General features: G+C 37.9%; 1 protein-coding gene across 1 annotated transcript in view; it reads left to right on the top strand.

The window, feature by feature from the left end:
• The window catches only part of LOC126334852 (FERM, ARHGEF and pleckstrin domain-containing protein 1), a 648,075-nt gene that overhangs the window by 405,937 nt on the left and 223,065 nt on the right, over positions 1-19,073 (top strand). Inside the window, exons 4-7 of the mRNA XM_049997520.1 lie at positions 5,611-5,833; positions 8,374-8,497; positions 14,853-14,940; positions 15,728-15,883. Coding sequence (XP_049853477.1) covers positions 5,611-5,833; positions 8,374-8,497; positions 14,853-14,940; positions 15,728-15,883 — 591 coding nt within the window. The remainder of the gene's footprint in view (positions 1-5,610; positions 5,834-8,373; positions 8,498-14,852; positions 14,941-15,727; positions 15,884-19,073) is intronic.

The following is a 19,073-nucleotide window of genomic DNA, read 5'->3' as shown; positions in this document are numbered from 1 at the left end:
GTAAGTTGACTTTATCGAGATAAGTAATTACGATGTTGGGTTGTTTGTGATGAAAGCTGAGTTCACCATTTCAACTCCGAAAAGTACACAGCATCAATGGAGTTCCGACACAAAGGGTCACTGACGCCAGAAAAGTTCAAGACCGCGCTATCAGCAGAGAAATGTATACCCACAGTGTTCTGGGATATTCAAGGTGCGGTGCATGTGGAATCCATGCCTAAAGGCTCCATCATAAACTTTGCATGGTACTGCGAGATACTCAGAAAACTGAAAGCTGAATTCGAAGAGTTCGTCCACGCATGGAGTACCCTCTCCTTCATAATGACAGTGCCAGACCTTACACGAGTGGTGCAGATTCTCCAACAATAACGCCTTGGATTTACTGTCATTGATCATTTCCATATGGTCACGACTTGCCCCATCCGTTTTTCATATTTCCGAAACTTAATGATGATCTTCGAGGACTTGACTTTGATAGTGATGAAGCAGTTCATGTTGAGGTGAGGTTGTAACTCCGTCAAAAAAGCCAATCATTCTATAGTTACGGTATCAAGAAACTGGTGTCTTATAGGGAGAAGTGTTTTCGTTGCCAGCCTGACTGTGTTGAGAAATAAATATGTAGATATGAAGAATAAAGCTGCAGAATGTTAACATCATTTGTTGTATTCAGAAAGCTTTAAGTGTTCACCCACAAAAAATTTGGAGGGATTACTTCTCAGCATGCACGTGTATTTAGCTATGTTCTTTCGAATTTGTCGCAATTTCAGATGGTCTGCTCTGACAGCTTACTCAACGCAGCCACAAAACTCTCTAGCAGTGACAGTTCAGCTGGACAAATACACATAATTTTTCAATAAGCTTGGAGTGAAAGTAGTTTCTCCCATTGCTGGAAAGTTTAGTTCCAGAATAAAGACATAGTGCATGGTTGGATACTATGTTAATGAATATCGGCTGTAGTGTCTAGAAGAGAGACGAACCATTCTTGGAAGAGGCATCAAATTTGGTGAAAATCACTTTGATTTTAATAATGAAAATAGAATTTGTTGCAAAGAAGACATAAACGAATGTGCTGTCATTGATGAAGAACACATCAGTGATTAGAAAAATGACTCCATAGCAAGCCATAATGAAGGAATGAAATCTGCAGAAGTATAAGAGAAAGAAACATCCCAAGTGGTTTCAAGACTATGCTGTATTAGTGCTGAATACATATTGACGATGCTCTTGAGACTAGGTGACATAGATAGCAAATTGGATAAAGGAGAATGGTTTCATGCTGCAGAAGAAGAGATGTGAGTAAGAAATGAAAAAAAAAAAAGGACCTGGAGAGTAGGTGAACTGCTTAAAAACCAGAAGGATATTGTTACTAAGTGGGTTTTTGAAATGAAATGTGATGACATATGCAACATTAGTAGTTGTAAAGCTAGATTAGTTGCTCATGGTTGTCCTCAAAGAAAACGTTTTGATCATGATGAAAGATGTGATCCTGTAGCAAGGCCGACAACTCTGAGAACATTACTTGGTGCTATGAATAATGAAAAATTGATTGTAGATCAAATGGATGTAAAAGCTGCTTTTCTTCAAGGAAATTTAGGTAAAGGTATCAGCAGGATTTAAAGTAGAACCAGGTACTGTAGGTAACCTAAACAATTTATGGTTTAAAGCAGGCCTCAAGACCACGGAGTTAAATGTTTGATAGATTTGTTAAAGATCTAGACTTTGTTCAAAGCAGTGTGGTTGGGTATCTGTATTTGAAAGAACATAAACACAAAGGTTTATGTTTGAGTAAACAACTAACTGTCAAACTTGAATTTATACAACTGTCAGATAGTAAAAAAACCCATTATAATATGTGTGCAACAACAAATTTTCGGAAAGCTTTCAAACATTGCTGAAAAGAATATTACAAGCAACAGCTGCAGACAGCAACAATGGTTTTCTCAAAATTGATGTAGACCTACGTGTACTAATGAAAACAGTAAAGCCGAAATAAGCTTATATACTAAAATAAAATATCAAGCAACATACTGTTTTCCAATTTTGTGTGTAATTTTAATTTGAGCTATACAACACAACACTGCAGACATCATTGAGATAGAACATAAATGGATTGTGTGTGCAGAGCATAGAAATTTATCTTTTTGTGTTCTGTTTTTGTTTTATGCTGAAAAGTGATTTGTAAGTAAGTAGAGAGAACATCTACATCTACACTCTGCAAACCACCATGTGGTGCGTGGCAAGGGTATGTCCCTTGTCCCGGTTATTAGGATTTTTTTCCTATTCCATTCACAAATGTAGCAAGGGAAGAACGATTGTTTCAGTGCCTCTGTACCTGCTGTAGTTAATTCTGATCTTGTAGAGTCATCATTTAAAGGCAGTTTTTGGAAAATTTATTAGTACTCTTTTCTTGGAAAAGTATAGATCTATCTTCAAGAGAGTACCATTTCAGTTTCTTCTGTGTCTGTGTGACACTATCCCATGGGTCAAACAAGATTTTGACAATTCATGCTGTCTTTTTCTGTATACCTTCAATATTCTTTGTTAGTCCTATTTGGTGTGGGTCCCACACATTGGGTCAATATTCTAGAACCAGTCACATGAGTGATTTGTAAGCAATCTCCTTTGTAGGCTGATTACACTTCCCTGATATTCTCCCAATAAACCAAACTCTACCACCTGCTTTACCCACAACTGAATGTACATGATCATTCCATTTCATATCCCAACAGAGTGTTACACACATGTACTTATGAGTTGACCAAGTCCAGCTGTGAGTCACTGATATCATAGTCATAGTTTACAACATTTTTTCGTATTGTGAAGTGCACAATTTTACGTTTCTGAACGTTTAAAGCAAGTTACCAGTCTTCGCACCACTTTGAAATCGTATGAAGACCTGAGTGCATATTTATGCAGCTTCTTTCAGACAGTACTTCATTGTGGATAATTGTGTCATTTGCAAAATGTCTGAAGCTGCTACTGATAATGTCTGCAAAGTCATTAATATACAACATGAACAGCAATGGTCCCAACATACTTCCCTTTGTCACATCCGAAGTTGCTTCTGCATCTGATGATGACTCTCCATCAAAGATAACAAGCTGTGTCCCCCCAACCAAAAAATTCTCAATCCAACCACAGATTTCACTTGATACCTCATACGATTGAACTTTTGACAATAAGTGTGTAGGTGTGGTACTGCGTCAAATGAAATTTTTGGAAATAAGAAATACTGCATCTAACTGATTGTCTGGATCCAAAGCTTTCAGTATGTCATGTGGGAAAAATGTCAGTTGAGTTTCATATGATCGATGTTTTCAGAATTCATGCTTGGTGGCCTAGAGGTGGCCATTCTGTTTAATATACCCCATTATGTTTGGGCTCAGAATATGTTCTAAGATTCTACAACAAATCATTGTAAAGGATATTGGATAGTAGTTTCATGTATGACTTCTACAACCCTTATTTTACATGAGCATGACTTGTGCTTTCTTCTAACTGCTACACACAGTTTTTTGTTTGAGGGATGTACAGTAGACTATTGTTAGAAGATGGGCAAACTTAGCCACACATTCTGTATAAACACCACTGATGTTAATACTTCATTCATCTTTTCAGTAGTATGAGGATTAAATTGGCGCAATTCTCCCTGGTTTTCCTTTGTAAAAGAACATTTGAAAATGGAACTAAGAATTTCAGCTTTTGCTTTGCTACCCTGAATTTCAGTTCCTGTCTAATTCGCAAGTAACTGGACATTAATTTTGGTGCATAACAGTCTGTATATATGACCAGAATTTCTTAGTATTTTGTGAAAGATCATTTGATAGTTATCTGCTATTGTAGACATTGAAGGTTTCAGACATTGCTCTCTTGACAGTATAATATGTTTCATTCAGAGTCCTGCACTTTGTTTTACACCTGTCTACATCTGTGTCTACATTCATACTCCGCAAACCATGGAAGAGTGCATGGCAGAGGGTACATCATATTGTACCAGTTATTAGGGTTGAGTGCCCCTGGATATGCTGTAATTATTCTAATCTTGTACTCAAGATTCCTATGTGAGTGATATGTAGGGGGTTGTAATATATTCCTAGAGTCATCATTTAAAGACACTTCTTCAAACTTTGTTAGTAGACTTTCTTGGGATAGCTAACATCTATCTTCAAGAGTCTGCCAGGTCAGTTTTTTCAGCATCACTGTAACACTCTCCCAAGGATCAAACAATCCATTTATGCAATACCCTCTCTTTCTTTAGAAGAAGTGACTTTGTACCATGGAGGGTCCCTTCAGTCATGAACTTTTACTATGAACATATCTATCCCGTGTGGTCAACTATTCTTTGATAAACTTGAGCCATATTTACTGTACATGCTCCTGCCATGTGCAGAAAGTTTCAAGTTCTTCATTGAGGTATGACACTACTGATCTTATATGTAGTTTACAGAAGAGATATATATACATTTCTACTTGTTTAAATTGTCCTTTGCACCTTAGGAATCATTGATATCACAACTGTGTCATGGTCTCTCATACCAGTTTTGATGTGGGCATCCTCAAAGAGGTGAGGTCTATCTGTTGCCATTAGATTCAGTATATTTCCATCATGAGTGGGGTTCCAAACTATGTGTTGTAGGTAGTTTTCAGAGACGGTGTTTAGTAATCTTATCATGTCCTCCAGAATCAAAACTGTAATTTTCTCAATTGATTGTTGGATGATTAAATTTTCCACTGATGATTACAGTAACATTTGGGAACTTACGTACATGTGAACTGAGGTTTTCTCAAAGTTCCGGTACCAAAGTAGATTAGCAGTGAATCCACAGTCACATTGTGAAATTGACAGTTCTCTATTGAAGGTAATACATTTCTGTTCCTTGTACATTGCTTTATGAGTGACAGCAGAATACAAAATGTAAGATTCAGAATTATTGACAGATTGTGAAGTTTCCACAAAGGATTACAACTTGTTTCTGTGGAAATCTCTGCACATGTGGAATGTAATTTCATCTGTTGATGCTTTCTTGTGAATGAAGATAAATGCTGTTTATAATATTCATGTAACATCTGCCTGTACTCATTTTTTCTACTTTCATAGCTCAGTCTAAGTAAATATTGAAGTCTGAATTTTTCTGACTTGATAAATAAATTTCTATCTAATGTGATTTATATTTTGAGCCCAGTTATAAATGTAGTTGATTACAGTGAGCTTCCACTGTGAAGAACTTTCATTTAAAAATATGGCTATAGAATAGCACAAGTGTAAAAAATAAGTGAAGCACATGATGTTGTGGTTGTAAATATGCCTAGTATAGTTGCTATAACAAATGCCAGTCAGTGAAATTAAATTCGAGAAAGACAGAAAACTTGGAGTTGTTGGTTCCTTAAATATCATCAGCAATTAAGAAAAACAGATTGTTTTGAAAGCAAACTGGCTGAGTGATTTGAATCACTTTAGCTGAGGATAACTTATGTGGCTATGTAAAGTTAGTATAGCAAAACCCAGCTTTTATACCCCTGTGTAAAATATATCTTCAGCAGCTTTTTAATTGTTTATGTTGCTGGGAGGTATGTTCAGTTGAATGAGATCATCACAAATATTTGTTCCAGTATTGGCTTGATCTGGAGAAACCACTTTCGCGACAAGTGGGCCTCTCTCTTGTGGATCCATTGCTGCGTTTCTGCGTGAAGTTCTACACACCAGACCCCGCACAGCTGGAAGAAGAATTTACACGCTACTTGTACTGTCTCCAAATCAAACGAGATCTGGCTCAGGGACTTTTGCAGTGCAATGACAACACTGCTGCCTTGATGGCGTCGTATATAGTACAAGGTATATTTCAAGTGAATTTTTATCTGAATATCAGCATTTCGTTTGTGGTAATGTTTAAGTTTGAATGTAATACTATTGTAGAAAAGCAAATGACAGCTTTCATAATTTCCATAATAATATAAATGTGTTACTTTTGATAATATGCAGTTGGAATCCATTATCATATCTTTCACACTTTTGGGAGCAGCATTAGTGAATTATATTCTTGTTGTAACTGGTTTCCTTTTCACCTGTGAGTGGTATTATACAACTGCTTGCTTGTGTTTCACTCCGCAGTATTATATTTCCTGGGAAGTATTACCTGATGATTTTATTAATTCATTAATTTAGCTTATAGCCAACTGTTGTAGTTCATAGTTTATGGGCCTTTGATATTCTTTTCCATTCCAAATTTTCACTCATATGTATCATTGGGGGTGTTAAGGTATCTGTTTTTGCTTGGCACATTATTCACAGTGGTAAGAACAATTACTGCAATCACAGTATCATTAACTAGCAGTGTACATTGTAAGCAGTAGTCAGTAGTAGTTACTGTTGAATACAGTTTTCATGTGATTAATGGTATACAAGGTCTGTTCAGAAAATTTCGGAACTTTGTCCACAAAATTTTTCCACACATACCTTTTACTTATTGTGCAATATCTCCTCTGAAATACTCTCCTCAACAAATGACACACCAACGTCATCTACACTTCCAGAAGCAGTCTCGATACACCTCTTGCTGGATCACGTGAAGCGCCACCTGTGAATTTTCTTTTATCTCATATGTTGTTGCAAGTCTTTGTCCTTTCAGCAGGGTTTTCAAGTTTGGAAGTAAAAAAAAAAGTCCACAGGGGCCAGGTCTGGAGAGTATCGAGGATCCGAAAGCTCTTCACAGATTGTGATGTGAAGGTCTTTTTAGTCTTGACTCGTGGGCCGCGAGGCGAACTTGGTGTCAACATACATTCCAAGATGCTGTGTCCAGATCCAATTGAAATGTTATATTCTTCCACAGTCTCTTGAACAGTTTGGTTGACACTTCTGACGTGAGTGTCATTGGCAGATGTCGAAGGGTGTCCTGAAGGAGGGTCCTCTTTGACTCCCGCCCGGCCATTTTTAAACTGTGTGAACCATTTGTAACACCGAGTGTGGCTTAAGCACTGATAACCATAAGCTTTCTGCATCATTTGGTGTGTGTGTGTAAAGATTTTCTAGAAATTAATGCAAAATTTAATGCAGACATGTTGCTCCTCTAACTCTGCCATCTCAAAATTCGCAAACTGTATGACACAAGATTATATTCGATACAGCACTGAACAATATCTAACAGACATACAATGATGAAACTTCCTGCAGTAACACATTAAACACAGCCATATACAGCAATGCCAAGTGCATTTTACTCCAACACACCTTTTGTGCGAAATTACAAATGTTCCAGAATTTTTTGAACAATTGACATATGTACTACGATTCAGTGACAGCACAGCAGGCAGCATGATGTTCAGGTAACTGCTAACTAAACATCATTGCTCTGTTATGAAAAGTGTGGTTGTCAGGAACAGAGATTCGTGTTAATTCCAGAGAAACACGGTTCCTTGGGTAAGTTTTTTCTGTGGGCAATAAAGCTTCAAGCTTTCTATTTTGCGAGAAAGGAGTCAATATTTTACTTACAGACAAAAACATTTGAATAATTTAGCAGCACTACCAGTAAAACATTGATTTTCATTTAGGAAACATGATTAGTGTGGAAACTGGTAGAAAATATATAAATTGCTGTGTTACTTCACATTATTATAAAATTATTTCCCTTATTACACTGTGGTTTCCATAGTGAATAGATAGTGTTCACTGACTATCGCTTTGTGCTTCCTTTCCTGAAAGTAGTTACCATAAAATGTAGGCTCATGAGTCATAGAAGTTTGCTCGTTGCATACGTGAAAAGCTGCAGGAGTATTAGAGAGGTAATTTTCCTAAGCACAATGGGGCAGTTGGTCCAACCATGTGTGTTGTGAGTGATAATAAATAAAAGGGACATACCAGACATTCACAGATTATACATGAACACAACAGACATTCACAGATTATACATCAAAACAAAATATCCACAGATTATACATGAAAGCAACAAAGAAGTTGCAGTGTATTTTGCTTTATGTTGCACTTTTTTGGTATAAAACTTTTTTATTCTTCACACATGTCCACATGAGCGCGCAGTCGTGCGCCTCATGCAAGTGCACATGTGCATGCACACACACGTACACACACACACACACACACACTTGCCTATCATCATTTTTTGTAATTGTTTCCATCTTGGAATTTATGATATGCTAGTGTTATGGTAATTGGGACTTCCTAATTGCACATTTATTTCGTATGAAACAAGTTGTTAATGTACAAGATCATTGCATTTTGATAATTTATACTTCATTTTGAGGGATGATGGATGGCCACTTTTGGTACATAAAATTTATCTGTTTGTTATATCCATGTGCAGAAAATTGTAGCTTTGAGCATGTTTGGATGAAAGAATTATTTATATTACCTACTCTTTACAGCTGAATGTGGTGACTATGTTGTTGAAGACTACCCAGATCACACATATCTTTCTACGTACAAGTTTGTGCCAAATCAGGATCCTGAGCTGGAAAGGAGAATTATGGAGAACCACAAAAAACATGCGTAAGCTATTTACTGCCATTATATATATCTTCTTTAGATTTAATTGTTATCAAATTACCATAATGAGGCAGGAATTAACACTTTTATTACCATTAGACATCCAAAACAAAATGTTCAATGACAGGTAGAAATTATAGGGTAACTGAAGCAGCTATCAGTACTTGACATTATTTTTAGTTTACAGGGAGGAACTTAATGACAGGAAAATGCTAATAAATAACCTCTGTTTATATATTGAACAGGGGTTAGTGCCATGCATTGTGCCTGCAATGCTTTGAACTCAAAAATGTAAAGTAGTACTTGTTAAAACTAAAAGACATAGAAAGAATAACCTGAGTGAACCAAAGGTCGAAGCATGTGTGGAACAGTGTACCATCATTAAATGATAATGACTGAGGAGAGATGATGTGTGGATGAATCCAATACCTTTCTCCCTATTGTAAATAGGAAAGTCAGTGTTACATCAAGCTCAGGTTGTGAAGAACCATCAAATGAAGTGGAAATATGATAGAAATTCCCCATATACATTATCTGTGTCAGAGAGCACAATGTCAAGATATGAGTTTGTTTGAATGTTTCTGAATGATAGCTCTCTGGAAAATGTGTTTGTTATGCCCTAATATTTCAACACATACAGAGCATGCTGCTAAGACAGTGACACCTGTGTGGAACCATTTGATACAAGAGAGTTGTACAAAGTGGTGAATAGGTACTGAACCATGCAGTGTGACCTCGGTGTGGAATAACAGCTTGTCCAGTTGGCCATAACAGACTGTTTACAGTTTTGGTCTTACAGTGAAGAACTGTATTGGTATGGACCTGTGTCAACCGTTTGTTACTATATACTATAAGTTAGGCTAGCTGTCCAAATGACATTACTTCAGTTTTCATTGTCCAGATGGTACTAGAATCTATGGAAGCAATTAACATGCTAACAATATTGCGGGCGTGCTGAATGGCAAAATGTTATGTTTTCATATACTGGATGGTTACAATTAAAATGCAGCTGCTCATGAAGATGCAGCGTGGGCTGTAATGATCGTATGGAAGCAGAACTTGGTAGAATGCTAATGCATTAATGCGGAACCTATTTACACTAGAAATAAATTAGTTCCAATTTTGGCCACTGCTACAAATCTGGTGCTGTACAGCATCTCGTTGACATCTCTGGTGCCCATATTGAACAAATTTTGTAAGCCTTCTCCCTTGTTTGACCTCCTCTTCTTACGTATCCTGTTCCTAATCTGTTACCTATGGAAACATTCCTATACGTCTTTCTTGTATTCACAGTGCCAGGTTTGCTCCTGGTGGCCAAAATTGGTACTAATTTTTTCCAACTTATATCAGTTCCCTGTTAACACATTAGAATATCTGCCACATTTCACTGTCATACGATAATTACACGCTGGACCTCTGCAAGTAGCTGCACTTAATTGTAACCACCCAGTATATCCCATTCAACCTGTCCTGCAACAATGGCTACACAAGATATAGTCACTAGTGGACAAAGACCAAGTGTGATGGTTTATGGCATCACTAGATACTAAGAAAATCTATAACAGTTTTAAAAATAATAACTCATGAATACTTTCAGATTAAAGCATAACTATCATGACAATTAAGTAAAATATCACAGATTCAGAATCATTTATTATAATGTGTTGCTTACATGCAGTACTTGTTACTCCCATGGCTGTTGAACAGGAAATAGACCATCTCCTTCCTCTGTGGAGCCCTTCCTGCATCCAGTGTGTGGTATCACTTCTCCATACCACAGAGGGTGCATTGCCTAGTGTACTACAGCCTAAAAATATATCCAGGATCACATATTACACTACTGATACTGTGTATTGAGGGCAGCCCGTAAAGCAGCTGGTACCTGAGGAGGTTAGAGAGTCATAGGCACTGCTGTTCCTCTTGACAGCTCAACATGCATGATTTCAGCAGGATGATGTAAGAGCACATAATGAGAGGAATATACAAGCATACTTTAAAAAATTGCAGGTACAACTGCTTCCCTGACGTTCACGTATGGTGATACGATGCCCATTCAAATGTCTAGAATGTGCTCAGTTGGCAACCTGTTTATCATTGTGATTACTACAGCCACCACTAATGTTTTGTCGACTTGTATACAAAGAGTGTGGAGAGAGATTTCCCAGGAACATATCCATATAATTTGACTATGTACCATGGCATGTAAAGGCTATGACTGCAGTCTAGAGGGTTTTCATAGATGCTCAAATCTCGGTTACAAATCATGTTCTAACTTGCCTCGCAAACCTGGAAAATTTGAAATTGTCAGGAAAATTAAATTTAATGGAAAATAATGGAAATAATGAGGAATTCTGAAACATTGGGGAACTGAGAAACAGACTGGAGTGTGTTGAATTGTTTATTAATGGAAAGAAATGTAGAGTCATTTTGTTGCAAATCATACTGTAAAAACTGTCCATTGTGGAGTCCTCAAAGGAAAGGTGAAGACGTGCATTAAACATAATGTTTGTTGCTCGATTGCAGCTACCTTTGACACACTTACCGGCCTTAGGATTCTTCATTAGTTTTCGTGGGTTCTTGTGCTCCTGGTCCATTTCCCATCACATTCTTTTGAGTGTGATAGAGTGTAATGTGTGAGTGAGAATTTGTCACATAGATGTGAATCCCTCATTCACACACAAAAGTGAAGGTTTTCTTTTAGTTAAAAAATATCAATTCAGTTTCATATTCAAACAATCATATTTGGTGGATTAGCTTATGAGGCTTTGTTTCATTTTTATTAATTTCACTGCAAAGTAGTACTTTGCCTACTTTCTTGCAGTGTTTTGATATAAGTTAAGTATTACTATAGCTTGTTTTTAGGAATCTGGTGATAAATCATGAAAGAATTATTAACAGTTCAGTTCATTTAGCAATATATAAAAGTCCAACAGACCAGAATGATAAAATAATACAGACACAATATCTAGAATGAATTTTCTCATTGTAAATAAAGTTTATCTGCCGTAACTCTGTTACAAAGTATTAAAACTGAACATAATTTATGGAACAGCTAAAAGGGAAAAAAGGAAATGTTGGTATTGTATACATTTTGTTTTCAGTTGTGCTGTACTTTGGAGATTCACTAATAAATTATGTAGCAACTCAAAAAATTTGATTTGAAGCTGTGAAAACTAATGTAGTAAAACTTGGTCTCCCATGAAACAGAAATTGGTTAAGGAAAGTTTGGAATTTCTGCCTGGAAAAATCTAGAAATCTTATAATGAAACAAAGTTGCCAACCCAAGTTTTGTAATCCTAATCATTTGTATATCTTGGCTTATAACCTGTTCTCTAGTAGTCACAAGTATCCTTTTAGGTACTCAAATTTCACACACATTCACTAGGAACTACATTTGTTAGCTGTAATGTAGCTAGTACTTCTGTCACCTAAATTTTCTAATTTAATTCTAATTCACTTACCAATTTTAGTGTTTCTTCACCAGAGCCCTTTGCCTGATGGCCACCGGGATAAAAAAAAAAAACTACTTTGTATTTATTTGTTTATCCTTCCACAAAATTTTTGAAATGTGCCATATTGTAACGAAACATAAATTTTTACATAGATGTGCAGGAGTAGCTTTAATAATGAATAAAAAAAAAAATAGGAACGTGGATAAGTTACTATGAACAGTATAGTGAACGCGTTATTGTAGCGAAGATACGCACAAAGCCCACACCCACCACAGTAGTAAAAGTCTGTATGCCAATAAGCTCCACAGATGAGAAAGAGAGTGAGGAAGTGTATGATTAGATACAAGAAATTATTCAGATAGTTAAGGGAGATGAAACTTTAAGTCATGGGTGACTGGAATCTGATAGTAAGAAAAAGAAGAGAAGGAAAAGTAGTAGAGTAGATGAATATGGGCTGAGGGAAAAGAATGAAAGAGGAAGCCATCTGGTAGAATTTTGCACAGAGCATAATTTAATCATAGCTAACAGTTGGTTTAAGAGAATGTTGTATACGTGGAAGAGAGCTGGAGGCACCAGAAGGTTTCAGGTTGATTATATAATGGTAAGACAGAGATATTGGATCCAGGTTTTAAATTGTAAGACATTTCCAAGGGTAGATGTGGACTCTGACAACAATTTATTGGTTATGAACTGCATATTGAAACTGAAGAAATGGCAAAAAGGCAGAATTTTAAGGAGATGGGACCTGGATAAACTGAAAGAACCAGAGGTAGTAGAGAGTTTCAGAGGGAGCATTAGAGAACAATTGACAAGAATAGGGGAAAGGAACAGAGTAGAAGAAGAATGGGTAGCTTTGAGAGATGAAACAATGAAGGCAGCAGAGAATCAAGTAAGTAAAAAGATGAGGGCTAATAGAAATTGTTGGGTAACACAAGAGATTTTGAAACTAATCATTGAGAGGAGAAAATATAAAAATGCAATAAATGAAGCAGGCAAAAGGGAATACAAATGTCTGAAAAAATGAGATTGACAGGAAGTGCAAAATGGATTAGCAGGAATGGCTAGAGGACAAATGTAAGGATGTAGAAGCGGATATCACCAGGGGTGAGACAGATGCTGCCTACAGGAAAATTAGAGAGACCTTTGGAGAAAAGAGAACCACTTGTACAAATATCCATAGCTCAGATGGAAAACAAGTCCTATGCAGTGAAGGAAAAGCAGAAAGGTAGAAGATGTAGAGGGTCTTCACAGGGGAGATGTACTTGAGGGTAATATTATGAAAATGAAAGAGGATGTAGATGAAGATGAAATGGGAGATATGATACTGGATGAAGAACTAGAAAAGACTGAAAAACTTAAGTTCAAACAAGGCCCTGGGAGTAGACAACTTTCCGTTAAAGCTACTGATAGCCCTGGGAGAGCCAGCCATGATAAAACTCTTTCACCTGGTGAACAAGATGTATGAGACAGGTGAAATACCCTCAGACTTGAAGAACAGTATAATAATTCCAATTCCAAAGAAAGCATGTGCTCACAGATATGAAAATTACCGAACTGTCAGGTTAATAAGACACAGTTGCAAAATACTAACACGAATCCTTTACAGAAGAATGGAAAGACTGGTAGAAACCAACCTCAGGGAAGTTCAGTTTGGATTCGGGGAAATGTAGGAAGACGCGAGGCAATACTGACCCTATGACTTTTCATAGAAGACTGGTTACGGAAAGGCAAATCTACGTTTATAGCATTTGTAGACTTAGAGAAAGCTGACTTGAAGAAGGAATCAGTTGCTAGGACACATTCTGAGGCAACAAGGGGTCACCAGTTTAGTAGTGGAGGAAGTAACAATTGGAGAGGGAAGCCAAGAGATGAATATGGTAAGCAGATTCAGAAGAATGTAGGTTGCAGTAGTTAGTCGGAGGTGAAGAGGCATGCACAGGATAGAGAAGCATGGGAAGCTGCATCAAACCAGCTTTTGGACTGAAGACTACAAAAACAAAAATAACAACAAATGCACATATAAACAAACTTGCTAATAACATATATTTATGGATATGTCTGCATGCCCTGAAGAATTACGCACACCTATAAACTGAGTTACTTACTTCTGTTGTTCTTTATATGCCTGTGTACTGCTCAATGTCTCTGCTAGACAATGAGTGGTTATCTTTACTCATTCCAGTGTTTGTATTTTGTTGAGGGTGTTATTAAAATTACAGTTGCTGCTGTTTGTCCATAGAAGTTAGATATTTTCTGATATTTTTGTGTGCAGAGCCTGTAATACAAAAGTATTGATAAGTGTTTTTATGAATTGAGGACTCTCAAAACTGTACATGTGATTGTATAATTCAAGTGTCTCTTCTTCTGTGCAGGTTGCTATACAAAGACGCTACTCAGTGATTTGTGACATGTCTGCCCATATTACTCAACATGTCTATACCCGTGATGATTCATATCAATGATTGCAGTCAATAAGTTCCCGTTACACTATTTGTCTTAAATGCTTGTTCTTCCTTCTGTAAACTTTTTCACCACCTATGAGCATAGCACTTGTCAGTGGTGTCACCTCCATACCTGTTCTATAGCTTACCGTATATGATGGACAGCTATCACTCCTTCTTCACCAAGGACTCAGTGACACCACGTTACTTCTGCTTCGAATACATTATTCACCTGCATGTGCAAAACAGATTTTGAAATACCTGTACAGAGGAGCAGTCACTTATACTGCATGTGGAATTTGAACAATCTACATCAAGTAATAAACAATATGACAATTTATGCATTGCATTGGTAAAGACCACATTCAGCTATTGTGGGTAGTATAAATATATATCAGAATACTATTCACCACAATGTCCTTTAACCTCACTGCTTTCTAATTATACTGAAAATGTCTTTTACAGCGGCCAGTCTCCAGCGGAAGCAGATTTAAATCTCTTAGAGACTTCCCGTCGTTGTGAACTGTATGGTATGAAAATGCATCCAGCCAAGGTGAGTACAAATGCTCATTTCACCTTAGATATGTTGATCCTATTATGTTTCCTGTGCTAGGGGAATGATATAAATAGATTATGTGAAGAATGTTAATATTTATTTGTTGGAAGCAGTAAGATAAAAGTAGGTGTTTCTGTCTGTGAACTTTTGCTATAGTGATTATAACAGTGCCAGAATATTGTTTGTGATAGCTGCATTCATCACTGAGATCTCAATGTTGCAGCTGTTAGTGAACTTCTCTTGCCTTATAGTCAATTTGAAGTTATAAAACTTGTAAGTCTGACATGGGCAACTTGGCACCTATTTGGTGTACCCTGTTAGATTCAAGCTTACTCTTTCAGCTGGTAGTAAATGTCTATAAAATATTTCCAAACACTGCATTTGTTGTAAGAAGTGTCTTTATTGTTCTGAAGTTAACACGCGTCTGATGGTGAACAGTACCCAAGGTGAAGATGCTGAGTAGCAACTTTCCTTTTCACAATTTTTTTACATTCCAACCTGGATTTTCAATTGTTTGATTTGCACTCAAGGTGAAAGATTGACATAAAAGACACAATATCTTACACTTATTATCAACAGATGTTGGGAGGGGGAGGGTTTTATGCCTTGTACACGTGGAATTGTACTATGTGAACTACTCGATTATTTTTTTGATTATGAGAATATTTAATATAGTTAACCTTATTAGCAAAGTTAATGTTACTAATATTTAAATTATCTCAGATAGTTAGCAGTGAAACTTTGTAATGTTATCTAGTAATTCTAATACTTTTCTGTTTTTTAGGATCATGAAGGTGTTCCTTTAAATCTTGCTGTTGCTCACATGGGAATTGTTGTCTTCCAAAATTTTACCAAAATTAATACATTTTCCTGGGCAAAAATTAGAAAAATCAGTTTTAAAAGAAAGAGGTTCCTCATTAAACTGCATCCTGAAGGCTACGTGAGTATAACCCCCATTTATAATCTCAAAACAAGAATACATATAATAAATACCTACAGGAATGTGGTTTGGACATGTGTTATTGCAAGTAGAGGGTTCATTAGTGCAGCTTAGTGGATATAATCAAAATGAAACTTTCTCTAATCTGATTGAGCAGTATCTGTAGTTATACTATGCTTTATGAATGTGTTACTGCTTTGTCCTATTGAAATTAATATGCAGGCATTGGGGGCAGTCTGTGATGACTATGTAATAAGTAGTGTATCTCTTATAAACAGACATATAATGTTCAGTGCTAGGATATTAAATAAACATAGTGAGAAATATTGTGCTGAGAAGTGAGAGAGTTGAAGACACAATTATGAAAACACTGTCGTTGATAAGCGCTTCAGCTAGAAAATTGTTTTAAATTTGTTTTTGATCTGATCATCTCAGTTTAAAATTTTTTTTATCTTGATCATAAAAATCATCGCAAGGCAAAAATACCACAGCTCTTTAAAAAATTCCTCAGTGAGCAAGCCAGACCTCAAAATATTATGAAGAGGACATATTTTTGATAAATGGGCGGAAATTGATGTTACGAGTTTCTTATAACAAGCTATCAATGGAAAATATTAAATAGAAATAAATAGAATAAACACTGCCTTAATTACTTTATGAAAGACAGTGACACATTTTCAAAACTTATTTTGTTTGGCGACAAAACATAAATGAATCTTACACCCAACACAATAAAGGAAAAACAAACCTGTGGAACAGTATCATGCGTGCTCTCCATCAAAATATTGTAACTACACAAATTGCGTGGACACTCAGTAAGCTCATAGAAATTGATGCTGATGTCATTAATAGTACTTTTGGTGAATATTATTCCAAAATGGTGGAACATGTATGTAGAGGTTTCCATCAAATTTCTCACTATAACTACTATGAGATGTTTGTTGTCCATTTGCCGTGCGGGATTAGCTGAGCAGTCTAAGGTGCTGTAGTCATGGATGTGCGTCTGGTCCCGACTGTGTGTGTGTGTGTGTGTGTGTGTGTGTGTGTGTGTGTGTCCTTAGAATAATTTAGGTTAAGTAGTGTGTAAGCTGAGGGACTGATAACCTTAGCAGTTAAATCCGATAAGATTTTACACACATTTGAACATGCTTTTATTGTCCAGTTGAGTGGATGTCATTAATGACATGCCTCACTATAAGTGATTGAAATGGTTCAAGAACAACTTTGGTGTTTTATAGAGAGATTTTTGAACATATGGATTGTGGGACCAGGACTGCACAGTTATCATCACTTCCTCAAGCTTAAAGACTTCCAGAGCAACTGTTTTGGATGATCAAAACTTGGATAAAAGTTGTCATTAACTGGTTCAATTACTTGGTGATGAATGACTGCATCTTCGTGATGAATGACTGCATTAAGGATATATACACTCCTGGAAATTGAAATAAGAACACCGTGAATTCATTGTCCCAGGAAGGGGAAACTTTATTGACACATTCCTGGGGTCAGATACATCACATGATCACACTGACAGAACCACAGGCACATACACAGGCAACAGAGCATGCCCAATGTCGGCACTATTACAGTGTATATCCACCTTTCGCAGCAATGCAGGCTGCTATTCTCCCATGGAGACGATCGTAGAGATGCTGGATGCAGTCCTGTGGAACGGCTTGCCATGCCATTTCCGCCTGGCGCCTCAGTTGGACCAGCGTTCGTGCTGGACGTGCAGACTGCGTGAGACGACGCTTCATCCAGTCCCAAACATGCTCAATGGGGGACAGATCCGGAGATCTTGCTGGCCAGGGTAGTTGACTTACACCTTCTAGAGCACGTTGTGTGGCACGGGATACATGCGGACGTGCATTGTCCTGTTGGAACAGCAAGTTCCCTTGCCGGTCTAGGAATGGTAGAACGATGGGTTTGATGACGGTTTGGATGTACCATGCACTATTCAGTGTCCCCTCGACGATCACCAGAGGTGTACGGCCAGTGTAGGAGATCGCTCCCCACACCATGATGCCGGGTGTTGGTCCTGTGTGCCTCGGTCGTATGCAGTCCTGATTGTGGCGCTCACCTGCACGGCGCCAAACACGCATACGACCATCATTGGCACCAAGGCAGAAGCGACTCTCATCGCTGAAGACGACACGTCTCCATTCGTCCCTCCATTCACGCCTGTCGCGACACCACTGGAGGCGGGCTGCACGATGTTGGGGTGTGAGCGGAAGACGGCCTAACGGTGTGCGGGACCGTAGCCCAGCTTCATGGAGACGGTTGCGAATGGTCCTCGCCGATACCCCAGGAGCAACAGTGTCCCTAATTTGCTGGGAAGTGGCGGTGCGGTCCCCTACGGCACTGCGTAGGATCCTACGGTCTTGGCGTGCATCCGTGCGTCGCTGCGGTCCGGTCCCAGGTCGACGGGCACGTGCACCTTCCGCCGACCACTGGCGACAACATCGATGTACTGTGGAGACCTCACGCCCCACATGTTGAGCAATTCGGCGGTACGTCCACCCGGCCTCCTGCATGCCCACTATACGCCCTCGCTCAAAGTCCGTCAACTGCACATACAGTTCACGTCCACGCTGTCGCGGCATGCTACCAGTGTTAAAGACTGCGATGGAGCTCCATATGCCACGGCAAACTGGCTGACACTGACGGCGGCGGTGCACAAATGCTGCGCAGCTAGCGCCATTCGACGGCCAACACCGCGGTTCCTGGTGTGTCCGCTGTGCCGTGCGTGTGATCATTGCTTGTACAGCCCTCTCGCAGTGTCCGGAGCAAGTATGATGGGTCTGACACACCGGTGTCAATGTGTTCTTTTTTCCATTTCCAGGAGTGTACAATTTGTTCACTGTTATATGTACTTGTTTTATGACAACTGGGCAGTTCTTAAATGCAACTTAGTGAAACTTTTTCTAATCTGATAGAGTAGTATCTGCCGTGCTACTATACTTTCTGAACTTGTTATTGCTTTGTGCTGTTGAAATTAATATGCAGACATTCCCATGTTTGCTCTTATGATGTGTTTGCCAACACATAAAAATTAGTATAATTTTTCTTATGATATATTTATAGTAAGATGTTCTGGATGATTCTTGTATATCTGAGGTGCATGATATGTTAGAAAAGCATCTGTGCATGTAGGAAATTCTGTTAAAATTTTAACTGTGATTGTCATCTT

Source organism: Schistocerca gregaria, chromosome 2 (genome assembly GCF_023897955.1).
Source record: "Schistocerca gregaria isolate iqSchGreg1 chromosome 2, iqSchGreg1.2, whole genome shotgun sequence".
Classification (NCBI taxonomy): domain Eukaryota; kingdom Metazoa; phylum Arthropoda; class Insecta; order Orthoptera; family Acrididae; genus Schistocerca; species Schistocerca gregaria.
This window is presented reverse-complemented; position numbering and strand designations above follow the sequence as displayed.